Source organism: Scyliorhinus torazame, chromosome 17, assembly GCF_047496885.1.
Source record: "Scyliorhinus torazame isolate Kashiwa2021f chromosome 17, sScyTor2.1, whole genome shotgun sequence".
Taxonomy (NCBI): Eukaryota; Metazoa; Chordata; class Chondrichthyes; order Carcharhiniformes; family Scyliorhinidae; genus Scyliorhinus; species Scyliorhinus torazame.
Window position 1 is genome coordinate 439,840 of NC_092723.1, and position 16,988 is coordinate 456,827.

At 46.8% G+C, this 16,988-nt stretch overlaps 1 protein-coding gene across 2 annotated transcripts in view; it reads left to right on the forward strand.

Moving 5' to 3' along the window:
* Positions 1-16,988, forward strand: part of LOC140393611 (laminin subunit beta-3-like) — a 112,837-nt gene that overhangs the window by 36,093 nt on the left and 59,756 nt on the right. For both annotated transcript variants that reach the window (XM_072479878.1, XM_072479879.1), the window contains exons 10-12: positions 83-271; positions 5,050-5,246; positions 15,881-15,989. In XM_072479878.1, coding sequence (XP_072335979.1) covers positions 83-271; positions 5,050-5,246; positions 15,881-15,989 — 495 coding nt within the window. The remainder of the gene's footprint in view (positions 1-82; positions 272-5,049; positions 5,247-15,880; positions 15,990-16,988) is intronic.

The following is a 16,988-nucleotide window of genomic DNA, read 5'->3' on the forward strand; positions in this document are numbered from 1 at the left end:
TGCTCTGTTTAAATCTTGGTGCATTTAGGTAATGAATGGATGCAGCTTTTAGCGAAAATTTACTTCTCGCTTTCTCCTGCAGAGTGCAACTGTAACAATCACTCCCAGAAGTGTCGCTTCGACCCTGAGGTACACCGAGACAGTGGAGGAATCAGCGGTGGAGTCTGTGACGACTGCGAGCACAACACAATTGGAAGCAACTGTGAGAAATGCAAACCCTCTTTCTACCGCAGGCCAGGACGCGATATTACAGCAATCGACACCTGCATTGGTAAGTGAATTCCACATTGTATCAGAATCAGTGTTAGCAAAGAGAACATTCTAGATCAACATATTGCTGTCAAACGTTCAATTTACTGCAGTTTTGATGACACTCCAAACCTTTACATTGACTTAAACTGGGTCACAGATCATGTGGTATCAAACCCAGCACTAACTGAGAATAAATGAAGAGTCACATTTACATGAAACAGGAAGGTCTATCTGTGGTCTAAATTTTAGAAATTTCTAATCTCTCCCAGAATTTGTGATTCAAAAGCAGAGATAGCAGCAATGACAGGTGTGGAAAATAGGAACATAAATTTTGTACAAAAAAAGAAAGAATTTCCATTTATATATCACCTTTCACAAACTTTAGTTTGTGAACTTTAGTAGCAAAGCACTTTAAAAGCAAATAAATACTTTTGAAATATAGTCACAGTTGTAATGTGTGAAACATAGGAGTCAATTCACTGTTTCACAAACAACAGTGTAAAAATTATCGCAGAGAACCACCAATTGAAAAAGGCTGTAGGGATAAGCCAGGAAACTATAGACCAGTGAGTCTCACATCAGTGGTAGGGAAACTAATGGAGAAGACTCTGAAGGAGAGAATCTATCTCCACTTGAAGAGGCAAGGTTTGATCAACAATAGTAAGAAGTCTTACAACACCAGGTTAAAGTTCAACAGATTTGTTTCGAATCACCAGCTTTCGGAGCACAGCTCCTTCCTCAGGTGAGCTAGTGATTCGAAACAAACCTGTTGGACTTTAACCTAGTGTTGTAAGATTTCCTACTATGCCCACCCCAGTCCAATGCCGGCATCTCCACATCATAGAACATAGAACATAGAACGATACAGCGCAGTCCAGGCCCTTCGGCCCATGATGTTGCACCAAAACAAAAGCCATCTAACCTACACTATGCCATTATCATCCATATGCTTATCCAATAAATTTTTTAATGCCCTCAATGTTGGCGAGTTCACGACTGTTGCAGGTAGGGCATTCCAAGGCCTCACCACTCTTTGCGTAAAGAACCTACCTCTGACCTCTGTCCTATATCTATTACCCCTCAGTTTAAAGCTATGTCCCCTCGTGCTAACCATTCCCATCCGCGGGAGAAGGCTCTCACTGTCTACCCTCTCTAACCCCCTGATCATTTTGTATGCCTCTATTAAGTCTCCTCTTAACCTTCTTCTCTCTAACGAAAACAACCTCAAGTCCATCAGCCTTTCCTCATAAGATTTTCCCTCCATACCAGGCAACATCCTGGTAAATCTCCTCTGCACCCGCTCCAAAGCTTCCACGTCCTTCCTATAATGCGGTGACCAGAACTGTACGCAATACTCCAAATGCGGCCGTACAAGAGTTTTGTACAGCTGCAACATGACCTCATGACTCCGGAACTCAATCCCTCTACCAATAAAGGCCAGCACTCCATAGGCCTTCTTCACAACCCTATCAACCTGGGTGGCAACTTTCAGGGATCTATGTACATGGACACCTAGGTCCCTCTGCTCATCCACACTTCCAAGAACTTTACCATTAGCCAAATATTCCGCATTCCTGTTATTCCTTCCAAAGTGAATCACCTCACACTTCTCTACATTAAACTCCATTTGCCACCTCTCAGCCCAGCTCTGCAGCTTATCTATGTCCCTCTGTAACCTGCTACATCCTTCCGCACTGTCGACAATACCACCGACTTAGTGTCGTCTGCAAATTTACTCACCCACCCTTCTGCGCCCTCCTCTAGGTCGTTGATAAATATGACAAACAGCAACGGCCCCAGAACAGATCCTTGTGGTACGCCACTTGTAACTGAACTCCATTCTGAACATTTCCCATCAACCACCACCCTCTGTCTTCTTTCAGCTAGCCAATTTCTGATCCACATCTCTAAATCACCCTCAATCCCCAGCCTCCGTATTTTCTGCAATAGCCTACCGTGGGGAACCTTATCAAACGCTTTACTGAAATCCATATACACCACATCAACTGCTCTACCCCCGTCTACCTGTTCAGTCACCTTCTCAAAGAACTCGATAAGGTTTGTGAGGCATGACCTACCCTTCACAAAGCCATGCTGACTATCCCTGATCATATTATTCCTATCTAGATGATTATAAATCTTGTCTCTTATAATCCCCTCCAGGACTTTACCCACAACAGACGTGAGGCTCACCGGTCTATAGTTGCCGGGGTTGTCTCTGCTCCCCTTTTTGAACAAAGGGACCACATTTGCTATCCTCCAGTCCTCTGGCACTATTCCTGTAGCCAATGATGACATAAAAATCAAAGCCAAAGGCCCAGCAATCTCTTCCCTGGCTTCCCAGAGAATCCTAGGATAAATCCCATCAGGCCCCGGGGACTTATCTATTTTCAGCCTGTCCAGAATTGCCAACACCTCTTCCCTACGTACCTCAATGCCATCTATTCTAATAGCCTGGGTCTCAGCATTCCCCTCCACAACATTATCTTTTTCCTGAGTGAATACTGACGAAAAATATTCATTTAGTATCTCGCCTATCTCTTCAGACTCCACACACAACTTCCCATCCCTGTCCTTGACTGGCCCTACTCTTACCCTAGTCATTCTTTTATTCCTGAAATACCTATAGAAAGCTTTTGGGTTTTCCTTGATCCTACCTGCCAAATACTTCTCATGTCCCCTTCTTGCTCGTCTTAGCTCTCTCTTTAGATCCTTCCTCGCTACCTTGTAACTATCAAGCGCCCCAACTGAAACATCACACCTCATCTTCACATAGGCCTCCTTCTTCCTTTTAACAAGAGATTCCACTTCTTTGGTAAACCACAGTTCCCTCGCTCGACGCCTTCCTCCCTGCCTGACCGGTACGTACTTATCAAGAACACGCAGTAGCTGTTCCTTGAACAAGCTCCACTTATCCAGTGCGCCCAACACTTGCAGCCTACTTCTCCAACCTATCCCCCCCAAGTCACGTCTAATGGCATCATAATTGCCCTTCCCCCAGCTAATAATCAGCATGGCTTTGTCAGAGGGAGGTCATGCCTAACAAATTTGATTGAATTTTTAGAGCACATGACCAGGTGTATAGATGAGGGTAGTGCAGTTGATGTAGTTTATATGGATTTCAGTAAAGTCTTTGACAAGGTCCCACATGGAGACTTATATGGAAGGCAAATGCACCTGGGATACAGGGTAACCTGATAAGGTGGATTCAAAGCTGGCTGAGCTGTAGGAAATAGAGGGTGATGACAGACGGCTGCTTTAGTGACTGAAAACCAGTGTCCAGTGGCGTACCAGAGATTCGCCAGGTGGTTAACTGTGAGGTTAGGTTTCTTGGGTTGCAAGAGGATATAGACGGGATGGTCAAATGGGCAGATAAGTGGCAAATGGAATTTAACCCTGAAAAGTGGAGGTATTACACTTTGGAAGGAGCAATTTGACAAGGAAATATTCAATGAACGGCCTGGGAAGTCCTGAGGAACAAAGAGACCTTGGTGTGTTTGTCCATAGATCTCTGAAGGCAGAAGGACAGGTTAATAGGGTGGTGAAAAAGGCAGATGGAACACTTGCTTTAATCAATCGCGGCATAGATTACAAGAGCAGGGAGGTCATGTTGGGGTTGTATAGAACTTTGGTGAGGCCACAGCTGGAGCACTGTGTGCAGTTCTGGTCACCACATTATAGGAAGGATGTGATTGCACTGGAGGGGGTGCAGAGGCGATTCTCATAGAATTTCTCATAGAATTTACAGTGCAGAAGGAGGCCATTTGGCCCATCGAGTCTGCACCGGCTCTTGGAAAGAGCACCCTACCCAAGGTCAACACCTACACCCTATCCCCATAACCCAGTAACCCCACCCAACACTAAGGACAATTTTGGACACTAGGGGCAATTTAGTATGTCCAATCCACCTAACCTGCACATCTTTGGATTGTGGGAGGAAACCAGAGCGCCCGGAGGAAACCCACGCACACACGGGGAGAACGTGCAGACTCCGCACAGACAGTGACCCAAGCCGGGAATCGAACCTGGGACCCTGGAGCTGTGAAGCAATTGTGCTAACCACTATGCTACCGTGCTGCCCAGGATATTGCCTGGGATGCAACATTTAAGTTATGAAGAGAGGTTGGATATGCTTGGGTTGCTTTCGCTGGAGCAGAGAAGACTGAGGAAACCTGATCGAGGTGGACAAGATTATGAGGGGCATGGACAGGGTGGATAGGGAGCAGCTGTTCCCCTTAGTTGAAGGGTCAGTTATGAGGGGGACACAGGTTCAAGGTGAGGGGCAGGAGGTGCAGGTGGGATTCGAGGAAGAACATTTTTACCCAGAAGGTGGTGAGGGTCTGGAACGCACTGCCTGGGAGGGTAGTAGAGGCGGATTGACTCACGTCCTTTAAAAAGTACCTGGATGAGCATTTGGCACATCATAATATTCAAGGATATGGGTCAAGTGCTGGAAATGGGATTAGGATTGTCAGGTCAGGGCCTTTCATGCGGTGGTACAGACTCGATGCGCTGAAGGGCCTTTTCTGGACTGTATTTTGCTGTGATTCTGAGAATGGACAGGATTGTCCAGCCCTTTCCCCCAAAATGACACCCCCTTCTTGGTGTCAAATATAATGTTGTAAATGTAAATGAGATCGGCTGTGAAAGAACCCTCCCCCCTCCCCCCAGATCTCCCTCTGCTCTCCACCCGTGCCATTTTTCATGCCCAGCGCGAACTAGAAAGAGCCAGCCCATAAATTGAGAAAACAAGAATATTCTCAGGGTAGAACTGTAAGTATTTGCTTTATTTTTCAGAATGCTCATGCAATGGATTGGGGTCCCAACATGATGGCGGCTGTAATCCCATCACCGGCCAGTGTAATTGTCTACCAAATGTAATAGGCTCAAACTGTGACAGGTGCGCTGAGGGCTACTGGAACTTGAGAAGAGGAATTGGCTGTGAGCCTTGTAGCTGTGATTCCAAAAACTCTTTCAGCCAGCGCTGTGATGCGGTACGGTACAACTCACTATTATGTTCTTTGTATCGCAATTAATCTACAGAACTGTTGGTTACTTAGCCAGAACCATGATTTATTAATGTACACGTGGTAAGGTAATGATCAGATACCAAGCAAGTTATCATAGAGTTACATTACACTCTCCTGGAACTATCCTTATGCCCGACTGTCTTCATGTACGCCTTACGACCGTCTGGCGATAGCCGGATATGGCCTGACTTATATCAGCTGCCACCTGCTGGTGGGAGGCCACACTTCTGAGTACATGTAATGTTATCTACAGGCATAACACCACATCCCCCTTCCTTGGGAGATATTGATGTTTGTGTACAAACATGGTTACTATCTTTACTTTATACATTGGTAATATACATAGAACATAGAACATAGAACATAGAAAATACAGCACAGAACAGGCCCTTCAGCCCACGATGTTGTGCCGAACCTTTGTCCTAGATTAATCATAGATTATCATTGAATTTACAGTGCAGAAGGAGGCCATTCGGCCCTTTGAGTCTGCACCAGCTCTTGGAAAGAGCACCCTACCCAAACTCAACACCTCCACCCAACACCAAGGGCAATTTGGACATTAAGGGCAATTTATCATTGGCCAATTCACCTAACCCGCACATCTTTGGACTGTGGGAGGAAACCGGAGCACCCGGAGGAAACCCACGCAGACACGGGGAGGACGTGCAGACTCCGCACAGACAATGACCCAAGCCGGAATCGAACCTGGGACCATGGACCTGTGAAGCAATTGTGCTATCCACAATGCTACCGTGCTGCCCTTAAGAACAAATAAATCTACACTATATCATTTTCCCGTAATCCATGTACCTATCCAACAGCTGCTTGAAGGTCCCTAATGTTTCCGACTCAACTACTTCCACAGGCAGTGCATTCCATGCCCCCACTACTCTCTGGGTAAAGAACCTACCTCTGATATCCCTCCTATATCTTCCACCTTTCACCTTAAATTTATGTCCCCTTGTAATGGTGTGTTCCACCTGGGGGAAAAGTCTCTGACTGTCTACTCTATCTATTCCCCTGATCATCTTATAAACCTCTATCAAGTCGCCCCTCATCCTTCTCCGTTCTAATGAGAAAAGGCCTAGCACCCTCAACCTTTCCTCGTAAGACCTACTCTCCATTCCAGGCAACATCCTGGTAAATCTTCTTTGCACCTTTTCCAGAGCTTCCACATCCTTCCTAAAATGAGGCGACCAGAACTGTACACAGTACTCCAAATGTGGCCTTACCAAAGTTTTGTACAGCTGCATCATCACCTCACGGCTCTTAAATTCAATCCCTCTGTTAATGAATGCGAGCACACCATAGGCCTTCTTCACAGCTCTATCCACTTGAGTGGCAACTTTCAAAGATGTATGAACATAGACCCCAAGGTCTCTCTGCTCCTCCACAATGCCAAGAACTCTACCGTTAACCCTGTATTCCGCATTCATATTTGTCCTTCCAAAATGGACAACCTCACACTTTTCAGGGTTAAACTCCATCTGCCACTTCTCAGCCCAGCTCTGCATCCTATCTATGTCTCTTTGCAGCCGGCAACAGCCCTCCTTACTATCCACAACTCCACCAATCTTCGTATCGTCTGCAAATTTACTGACCCACCCTTCAACTCCCTCATCCAAGTCATTAATGAAAATCACAAACAGCAGAGGACCCAGAACTGATCCCTGCGGTACACCACTGGTAACTGGGATCCAGGCTGAATATTTGCCATCCACCACCACTCTCTGACTTCTATCGGTTAGCCAGTTCGTTATCCAACTGGCCAAATTTCCCACTATCCCATGCCTCCTTACTTTGTGCAGAAGCCTACCATGGGGAACTTTATCAAATGCCTTACTAAAATCCATGTACACTACATCCACTGCTTTACCTTCATCCACATGCTTGGTCACCTCCTCAAAGAATTCAATAAGATTTGTAAGGCAAGACCTACCCCTCACAAATCCGTGCTGACTATCCCGAATCAAGCAGTGTCTTTCCAGATGCTCAGAAATCCTATCCTTCAGTACCCTTTCCATTACTTTGCCTACCACCGAAGTAAGACTAACTGGCCTGTAATTCCCAGGGTTATCCCTAGTTCCTTTTTTGAACAGGGGCACGACATTCGCCACTCTCCAATCCCCTGGTACCACCCCTGTTGACAGTGAGGACGAAAAGATCATTGCCAACGGCTCTGCAATTTCATCTCTTGCTTCCCATAGAATCCTTGGATATATCCCGTCAGGCCCGGGGGACTTGTCTATCCTCAAGTTTTTCAAAATGCCCAACACATCTTCCTTCCTAACAAGTATTTCCTCGAGCTTACCAATCTGTTTCACACTGTCCTCTCCAACAATATCGCCCCTCTCATTTGTAAATACAGAAGAAAAGTACTCATTCAAGACCTCTCCTATCTCTTCAGACTCAATACACAATCTCCCGCTACTGTCCTTGATCGGACCTACCCTCGCTCTAGTCATTCTCATATTTCTCACATATGTGTAAAAGGCCTTGGGGTTTTCCTTGACCCTACCCGCCAAAGATTGTTCATGCCCTCTCTTAGCTCTCCTAATCCCTTTCTTCAGTTCCCTCCTGGCTATCTTGTATCCCTCCAATGCCCTGTCTGAACCTTGTTTCCTCAGCCTTACAAAAGTCACCTTTTTTCTCTTAACAAGACATTCAACCTCTCTTGTCAACCATGGTTCCCTCACTCGACCATCTCTTCCCTGCCTGACAGGGACATACATATCAAGGACACGTAGCACCTGTTCCTCGAACAAGTTCCACATTTCACTTGTGTCCTTCCCTGCCAGCCTATGTTCCCAACTTATGCACTTCAATTCTTGTCTGACAACATCGTATTTACCCTTCCCCCAATTGTAAACCTTGCCCTGTTGCACGTACCTATCCCTCTCCATTACTAAAGTGAAAGTCACAGAATTGTGGTCACTATCTCCAAAATGCTCCCCCACTAACAAATCTATTACTTGCCCTGGTTCATTACCAAGTACTAAATCCAATATTGCCCCTCCTCTGGTCGGACAATCTACATACTGTGTTAGAAAAGCTTCCTGGACACACTGCACAAACACCACCCCATCCAAACTATTTGATCTAAAGAGTTTCCACTCAATATTTGGGAAGTTAAAGTCGCCCATGACTACTACCCTATGACTTCTGCACCTTTCCAAAATCTGTTTCCCAATCTGTTCCTCCACATCTCTGCTACTATTGGGGGGCCTATAGAAAACTCCTAACAAGGTGACTGCTCCTTTCCTATTTCTGACTTCAACCCATACTACCTCAATAGGGTGATACTCCTCGAACTGCCTTTCTGCAGCTGTTATACTATCTCTAATTAATAATGCCACCCCCCCACCTCTTTTACCACCCTCCCTAATCTTATTGAAACATCTATAACCAGGGACCTCCAACAACCATTTCTGCCCCTCTTCTATCCAAGTTTCCGTGATGGCCACCACATCGTAGTCCCAAGTACCGATCCATGCCTTAAGTTCACCCACCTTATTCCTGATGCTTCTTGCGTTGAAGTATACACACTTCAACCCATCTCCGTGCCTGCAAATACTCTCCTTTGTCAGTGTTCCCTTCCCCACTGCCTCATTACATGCTTTGGGGTCCTGAATATCGGCTACCTTAGTTGCTGGACTACAAATCCGGTTCCCATTCCCCTGCCAAATTAGTTTAAACCCTCCCGAAGAGTACTAGCAAATCTCCCTCCCAGGATATTGGTGCCCCTCTGGTTCAGATGCAACCCGTCCTGCTTGTACAGGTCCCACCTTCCCCAGAATGCGCTCCAATTATCCAAATACCTGAAGCCCTCCCTCCTACACCATTCCTGCAGCCACGTGTTCAACTGCACTCTCTCCCTATTCCTAGCCTCGCTATCACGTGGCACCGGCAACAAACCAGAGATGACAACTCTGTCTGTCCTGGCTTTCAACTTCCAGCCTAACTCCCTAAACTTGTTTATTACCTCCACACCCCTTTTCCTACCTATGTCGTTGGTACCAATGTGCACCACGACTTCTGGCTGCTCACCCTCCCCCTTAAGGATCCTGAAGACACGATCCGAGACATCCCTGGCCCTGGCACCCGGGAGGCAACATACCTTCCGGGAGTCTCGCTCGCGACCACAGAATCTCCTATCTATTCCCCTAACCATTGAATCTCCTACAACTATTGCTTTTCTATTCTCCCCCCTTCCCTTCTGAGCCCCAGAGCCAGACTCAGTGCCAGAGACCTGGCCGCTAGGGCCTTCCCCCGGTAGGTCATCCCCCCCAACAGCATCCAAAACGGTATACTTGTTTTGAAGGGGAACGGCCACGAGGGATCCCTGCACTGTCTGCCTGTTTGTTTTTTTCCCCCTGACTGTAACCCAGCTATTCTTGTCCTGTACCTTGGGTGTGGTTACCTCCCTGTAACTCTTCTCAATCACCCCCTCTGCCTCCCGGATGATCCGAAGTTCATCCAGCTTGAGCTCCAGTTCCCTAACACGGTCTTTGAGGAGCTGAAGTTGGGTGCACTTCCCGCAGGTATAGTCAGTGGGGACACCGGTGGTATCCCTCACCACCCACATCCTACAGGAGGAGCATGTAACTTGCCTAGCCTCCATCCCCTCTTACCTTACAGAATATAGCTGCTGTGTGGACTAACTAGATCTCCGCCCTCCGACTCTGCTCCCAGTCAGCTACACTTCCTGTAAACTCCTGGCTCTCTTCGCACTCTTTGCGGAAATGTCGGAAACAAAATGAAAGGAGCACCTTACTCCCTCCTCACCTAACTCCCTCGGTCACCAAACTCTCACTATCGCACTCAAAAAGCACCAAATTCAGCACTCAGTGACACATACAGAAACAATATAAACAGATTTAACTAGGGTGCCCATAAACATATCCCTGGTAGTGTCCGTCTCTTTCGCACAGCTCGTTGTACCTCCCTCACGGGATCGTCCCTGCGACCATTTGGGCTGTAGCCAGCCTTTTCGAAGACTGCTTTACGTACCGGCGTCTTGCTTCATATCCTCTTTACACTGTGGCTTTGGAAGGCATGCATTGAGATTGCCACACGTGTGTCACCAGCTCCTTCTTTGTTCGTGTCTTCCAACAATGGTGTTTACTGCTTCGCTGTGTGTTTTTTGTTTCTTATGTCTCTGGCTTGTCAAGCATCACATCACCTTCTTCTCTTTTGTTTTTGTCAGTGGGATCAGCTCGCTCTCCCACTCTCCTCCTCTTCCTCCTTCTTGTTTTAACAATTAGTTTGCAAATTCTTTTCATTTTATGTTTGGGTTTGGGTTTGGCAACCCCTGTTTCGGAGCTGGTCTGCACCCTGTGCTCAGAGCTGGTCTGCACCCTGTGCTCGGGGGTCTGCACCCTGTGTTCAGAGCTGGTCTGCACCCTGTGCTCGGGGGTCTGCACCCTGTGCTCAGAGCTGGTCTGCACCCTGTGCTCGGGGGTCTGCACCCTGTGCTCAGAGCTGGTCTGCACCCTGTGCTCGGAGGTCTGCGGATGCTCAGGTGGAACCTGAGGCGCCGGCATGCCATCACGGAATTGTGTGGCCACGCCCAATTCTGCGCCCTCCATTGGAGGTTGGAGCGCTTCGCTCTCTGGTGCCTGGGTGGAAGTCACATCTACGACAACTTGTGCTGTCCCTTCTTGGCTCGCTGGAGCAATGCTCAATGGCTCCTCATCACTGGAAATTTGGGTGCAATCACTCTCTAGCACTGACGACACAGGCGATGGGCCATCCTGGTCTTGTTCGAGTAGATGCGTGTGATCATCTTCTCTAATTCATCGTCCGGTGGAGTTGACTCAAGGATCAGTCGACTATCGGAACCATTTCAGAGACCTGAAATGATTCACCAAGTGCCTCTGGAGCAAGCTTCTCTAAGATTGGTACAATGTCGTCTGTTACTTGCTTGTTCAAGAGCTGTTCCTCTGAGGTATCAGCCACTGCCATCTTACTTTTTATTTTGGAGTGCGCCACCTCAGAGCTCTTGCCCTTCTCAGTGTCGTGCGCGGTCTGGGCATCCCCCGTGACCACCTCATCATACGAACATTTCATATCTGTCTTCATCTGGCTCACCTTCCGCACCTTAGCTTTCCACCTCATCTTCGAGGTCAGCATATATATCTTTGTCGTATTCATCATTGGAGTCAGCATCGTCTGCAATGATTTCTCCTGTAAAAAACAACATTGCTCTCGGAGTTATGTGATCACGCAGGAGACAGACAATTTCAAAGCCAGCCTCGGGTTTTGCTGCCGTGCTCTTATTTAACATTCCACCCTGTGGAACCTCAGGAGGACTGAAGAAATTGAAGAGTGAGTCATTTGGTACAGTGTTTGTAACTGTTCCGTGAATGCTTTCGAGCTTTGTGCTTTGGCTTAGTTTTAATTATTTTCAACGTGACATTTTTTCTTTTCTTCCAGTTGATCTAGCAGCCTGTGCATCCCATGATTTCTAGTTCATCAAAGAAGGAAGATTCAAGCTTGTCAGGCTGTGAATCCATCTGGTGTAGAATCATAGAATCATAGAATTTACAGTGCAGAAGGAGGCTGTACTTTTGTCATCACCACATTTGTAAAATGCCCATTAAGCTCGAACCTAAAGCCCAGAGTAAAGCTCCTCGGCTTCTCATGCTCTCAACATTTAACATTCACATCTTGCAGATGCTTTAATACGGGCTCATCATTCCCCTGTATCACGCCACTGAGCAGTTGCACCTTCTTGAAGACTGTTAATCAGAATTGCGGAATGCTCTTTGGCTCTTCCAGCTCTTTGTTTGATTTGTCATCCTCCGCCTGGATTTCAGCTGAATCCTCATCAAATGACTGCACTATGATATCTTGTAGGGATTTGTAGTATTCAGCTGGCCACCCGTCTTCTGGGACATACAATCGCTCAACTAAGTTTGGGGATTCACATGCATCCTCTCCGATGGTGGACTCAATTTTCATGTCTACAATATAAAACAGTAACATGCACGTTGTGTCGTACGTGCAAAGCTCAAGTTCACACTTGCCAAACGTCTCCATCTTTTTAGTACCGTAGTGAACCGCCAGTCCCGGCCAATCAACGACTTTCAGCTACGTGTTCAGCTTGTGCAAAGCAGACTGACTGAGGGGTTGGCCCTCATTCCAATGTCCAGGTGATAATGAGTTAATTAGAAACACCGTAATTTTCCATCCGGTTTTGATGGTTTCCGGCAAATTCTTACTTGTTTCGTTCTTTTCTGAAATTATATCTTCATCTTTTTGGGTCGGACTCTTCCGGTCCTTGGTTTCAATGAGATCGATAAAGAACTGTTCATCCGGAGACATCTCATCAACAACATTTACTGAGCTTATTTGGTCCACTGTGGGATGAAAAAAACACTGTTTTGCAAAATGACCAACATGGCTGCACTTGGATCAGACTTTTCCAAAGATCAGTCATTGCCATGGGCCATGTCGATTGCCACATTTTTGGCAAAAGATGCGGCTCCTGTTGGTGACTTAAAATGGCCACCTGTACTGAGACCATGGGGTGGATTCTCGGCCGGCAACGCCGAAATCGCACTCGGCGACGGGCCAGAGAATCCAAATTCCCGACAGGATCGGGGCAGCGCCACTTCCGCGATGGTCCGTCCGCTCTGAAGAGGCAACTCACAGAGCCATTGCCTGAGGCCTGCCCCCCCGATGCTCCGCGCCCCCCGACCGGCCGAGTTCCCGATGGCATGGGACACATCTGGTCTCACCCGTCGGGAACACGGCGTGGCGTCAGCGACTCAGTCCAGCGCCACCACAGTCAGGGGGGGGGGACTGTTCCGCGGGCAGGGGCAGACATATTCGGGGCTGGGGGCACTGTGGTGCGGCGGTGCAGGCTGCGCGAGTTGGCCTCGGGGTGGACTATTTCGCAGGCCGGGTTCGCGAGTGGCATCCGCCATGTAGCACGGCACGGCCGCTGCAGGCCGCCGCCGAGCGCATGCACGCCACGGACCCGGCAATTCTCCAGGTCGTATCGGCAGCTGGAGCCGAGTGCGCTATGCCCCCAGCAAAACGGGGAATCGGTGCCGTTTTGCGCCAGTCGTTCCCACGTCGGCATGGGGACATAGTCTCCAAATCGGAGAATCCAGCCCCACGTTTCATTATGACGTACGTCACAACACTAATGGCGCTGGCGTCTTCCTCTATGTTGCTGCCAAAATTCTTCTAGCTGAGTATCACCTACTTGATGTGTTGGGTGCTCTGCTACACAGACGAACCAACACGGTTGCGAATGATACAACTCAGTTTTATTACTAACATTTATTTACCGTGGTAAACTGGTTACTGAGGTTCGATCATAACCCTAGAATCTATGGACCTATTCCTAATACTATCTTGGAGTGGCACTCAGCACATGGTGGATGTCTGAGTGGCTTGCTGTGAGCTCTGTGCCCTGAGCTGTCTCCTGCTGGAATGCCCGGGAAGTGTTGTGTTCCCTGTTTTGTACTGTGTATGCTCTTGCCTGTGATTCGCTGTGGTGTTGTGTGTGTGGTGATTGGTCCGTTGATCTGTCCATCAGTATGTATGTATGTTTGTACCATGATGTTTACCTGAATATCATGATATCCCCCCTTTTTTACAAGAACATGTGCCAATGGGGTTATAAATAGAGATGTGTACTGAGTGCAGCTGAATGTGTGTGTGTGCAATATCTACAGCATGTACATGGGGCTAAACTATATACAAGGGGCGATGTCGGGTGCGACGTAACAACAAGGTTGTACCATAAACAAAGATCGGGGAAATGTTGAACGACAAAACGAACTCCTGTAACGACAAGGAAGAACAGAAACATATTAACACGGTGGTATTATGAGTTCAATGTACAAACAGGCTCATAAGTCCAGTCTAGTAGGTGGGCGACGAATTCGGGTTGACCGCCTCAAGAGTGGGTCTGAATCCACCGGCTAGGAATGAGCCTGGCCACGGGCGACGACGGAAGGGGCATGGTGGCAGGAAGCTCCACGAAGTCGATGTCAGGAACAACAGGAGGGCGTGGTGCCGGCGTAAGTTCCCGTAGCGAGCGTGGAAGTAGGCGAAGAGCCCGGCGATTGCGTCTGCGAATGGATCCATCAGGCATGCGAACCAGGAACGAGCGGGTAGCCACGCGTCGGAGAACTTTGGCAGGTGCTGACCAGCCACCTTCTGGTAGGTGGATGCGGACTTCGTCTCCAGGGGCCAGGGCGGGAAGATCAGTTGCCCGTGTGTCATATACCCTCTTCTTGCGAACGCGCTGCTGTTGCAGTCTGTGTAGTACCGGAGCATGGTTGGTTGTGGATGGATGGCACAGTGGTCCTGAGGGCGCGACCCATCAACAGCTGGGCTGGTGAGAGGCCAGTGGGGCCGAGCGATAGGCCAGCAGGGCTAGGCAGAAATCCGATCCGGCAGCAGCAGTATCATGACACTACTCACCACTATAAATGCTGCTAACTATTCCAATTAAAGATGTGCTTAAATTGAGCAGCATTCTGTCTCATTCCTGTTGTTAATTAATTTATTGTCTTTTTTATTATTCATTCGTACGATATGGGTTCCACTGCAAGGCCAGCATTTATTGAGTGTGGAATTGCACTAAAAAGAAGTTGCTTTCTGACGTTTTCTTTTTGTGGGCTTACAGATTTGGCTGGTCTTATATTTCCAGGCAGAGGAAAGTAAAACATGATCTTAAACCCAAGGTTTCATAGCGCATTGTGTATTGAAGTTGTTTCTCTTCCTGCACCTAGTGTTGCACTAAGACTGACTTTCATCTGTTCCCATAGCTACTTATTCCTGGAACAGGTTGCCAGCTTGTCACCAGAGGCTTATAACTTGAGGGATCCACTCGGCACCAAGCATGACAGACTAGGAATCTCTCCCACTCTTACTGCCTCTCATTGACGTGCAGTGAAAGGATTCAGAAGGTTGATACTATTGGCTGCATTAAAAACGCACCTTTTTTGACCATCAAGTCCTGGGGTTGGACTTGAACCCTGGGTTTCTAGCTCAGTGGAAGGGACCCTACCCACTGGGTCAAAAAGCCTCCTGCAGATTGAAGTATTGATATACAATTAGTATAGGTGTAAAGCTATGAAATGTAAATTACACCAATATATTTCCCGAAAATATTTTTTGATATTTGATTGACAAAATAGATGATTCATACTCTGGTATAATTTTTACCCAGATTTTAGAGAGATATGGCGGATACGATGCAAGTGTGATTCAATTAAGCATAAACAACAACTAGCATTTACATACCACCTTTCACATAGTCAAACATCTCAGGGGTCTCATAGGAACCTTACCCAACAAAATGTGATACGTTTAGATGACAACTATGGGCTTGTGTTCTAACAAGGTGTGTTCAAATCTACAGATTTGTTCTTTGGATAGAGAACAACATCTTTATCTTGGATGATCTTTCATAACATCTTGCTAATATGTTAAATGTCATGCTACACACAATGCTTACAGTATGTCTTTAGGACAACCCTGCCTGAAATACCAAGAAAAATCATGTTTTGAGGGCTTCTCACCCAAGCTCGATGTAAGAGAGTACTGATACGTTACTATCTTGTTGTGACCAGGTGACAGGACAGTGCCCTTGCAGGAATACAAACACTGGAAGAACATGCGGCAGTAGACATTTACATGACTGTCCAGACAACTACTACAGTTTTGGTACAGAATGCAAGGGTAAGTGTCCCAGACCTTAAATTACTTTGTTTCATGAAAAATACATAGATTTTCTCTGATTGAAACCTCTGAGTATTTTTCTGTCTAACTGACCTCCTCTGTTAGATTCTACTGAATTCCTGTCGATTTTTGAATCAGGTCTTGTTCCTTTTATCCAAAATGTTATGGAACCTCAATTGTGAACACTGGGATGTTATTTATTAACTGAATCAAATACCTCAGCCTATAATCTCATTCCATTTCTTAACTTTTGACCATAGAGGGTATCAAACACAGAACCAGAGGAAAGCGGCAGGAAAAGGCCATTCAACCCATCATGTCTGTGCGAGCCCAAAAAAAGAAGAAAATTAGTTGTTCATTTAATCACACTTTCCAGCACCTGGTCCATAACCTTGTAGGCTATTGCACTAAACATACATGCAAACATAAACATATATACAGACATAAACATATATGCAGGCATTGCACAGCACGGTAGCACAGTGGTTAGCATTGTTGCTTCACAGTGCCAGGGTCCCAGGTTCGATTCCCGGCTTGGGTCACTGTCTGTGCAGAGTCTGCACATTCTCCCCGTGTCTGCGTGTGTTTCCTCCGGGTGCTCCGGCTTCCTCCCACAAGTCCCGAAAGATGTGCTGTTAGGTGAATTGGACATTCTGAATTATCCCTCTGTGTACCCGAACAGGTGCCGGAATGTGGCGACTAGGGGCTTTTCACAGTAACTTCATTGCAGTGTTATTGTAAGCCTACTTGTGACAATAAAGATTATTATTATAAACATTTATGCACACATATAACATATATGCATACATAAACATCAACATATATGCACACATGAACATGTATGCACACATAAACATAAACATATATGCACACATGAACATCAACATTTATGCACACATAAACATAAACATATATGCACATATGAACATGTATGCACACATAAAGATAAACATATATGCACACATAAACATAAACATATATGCACACATGAACATCAAC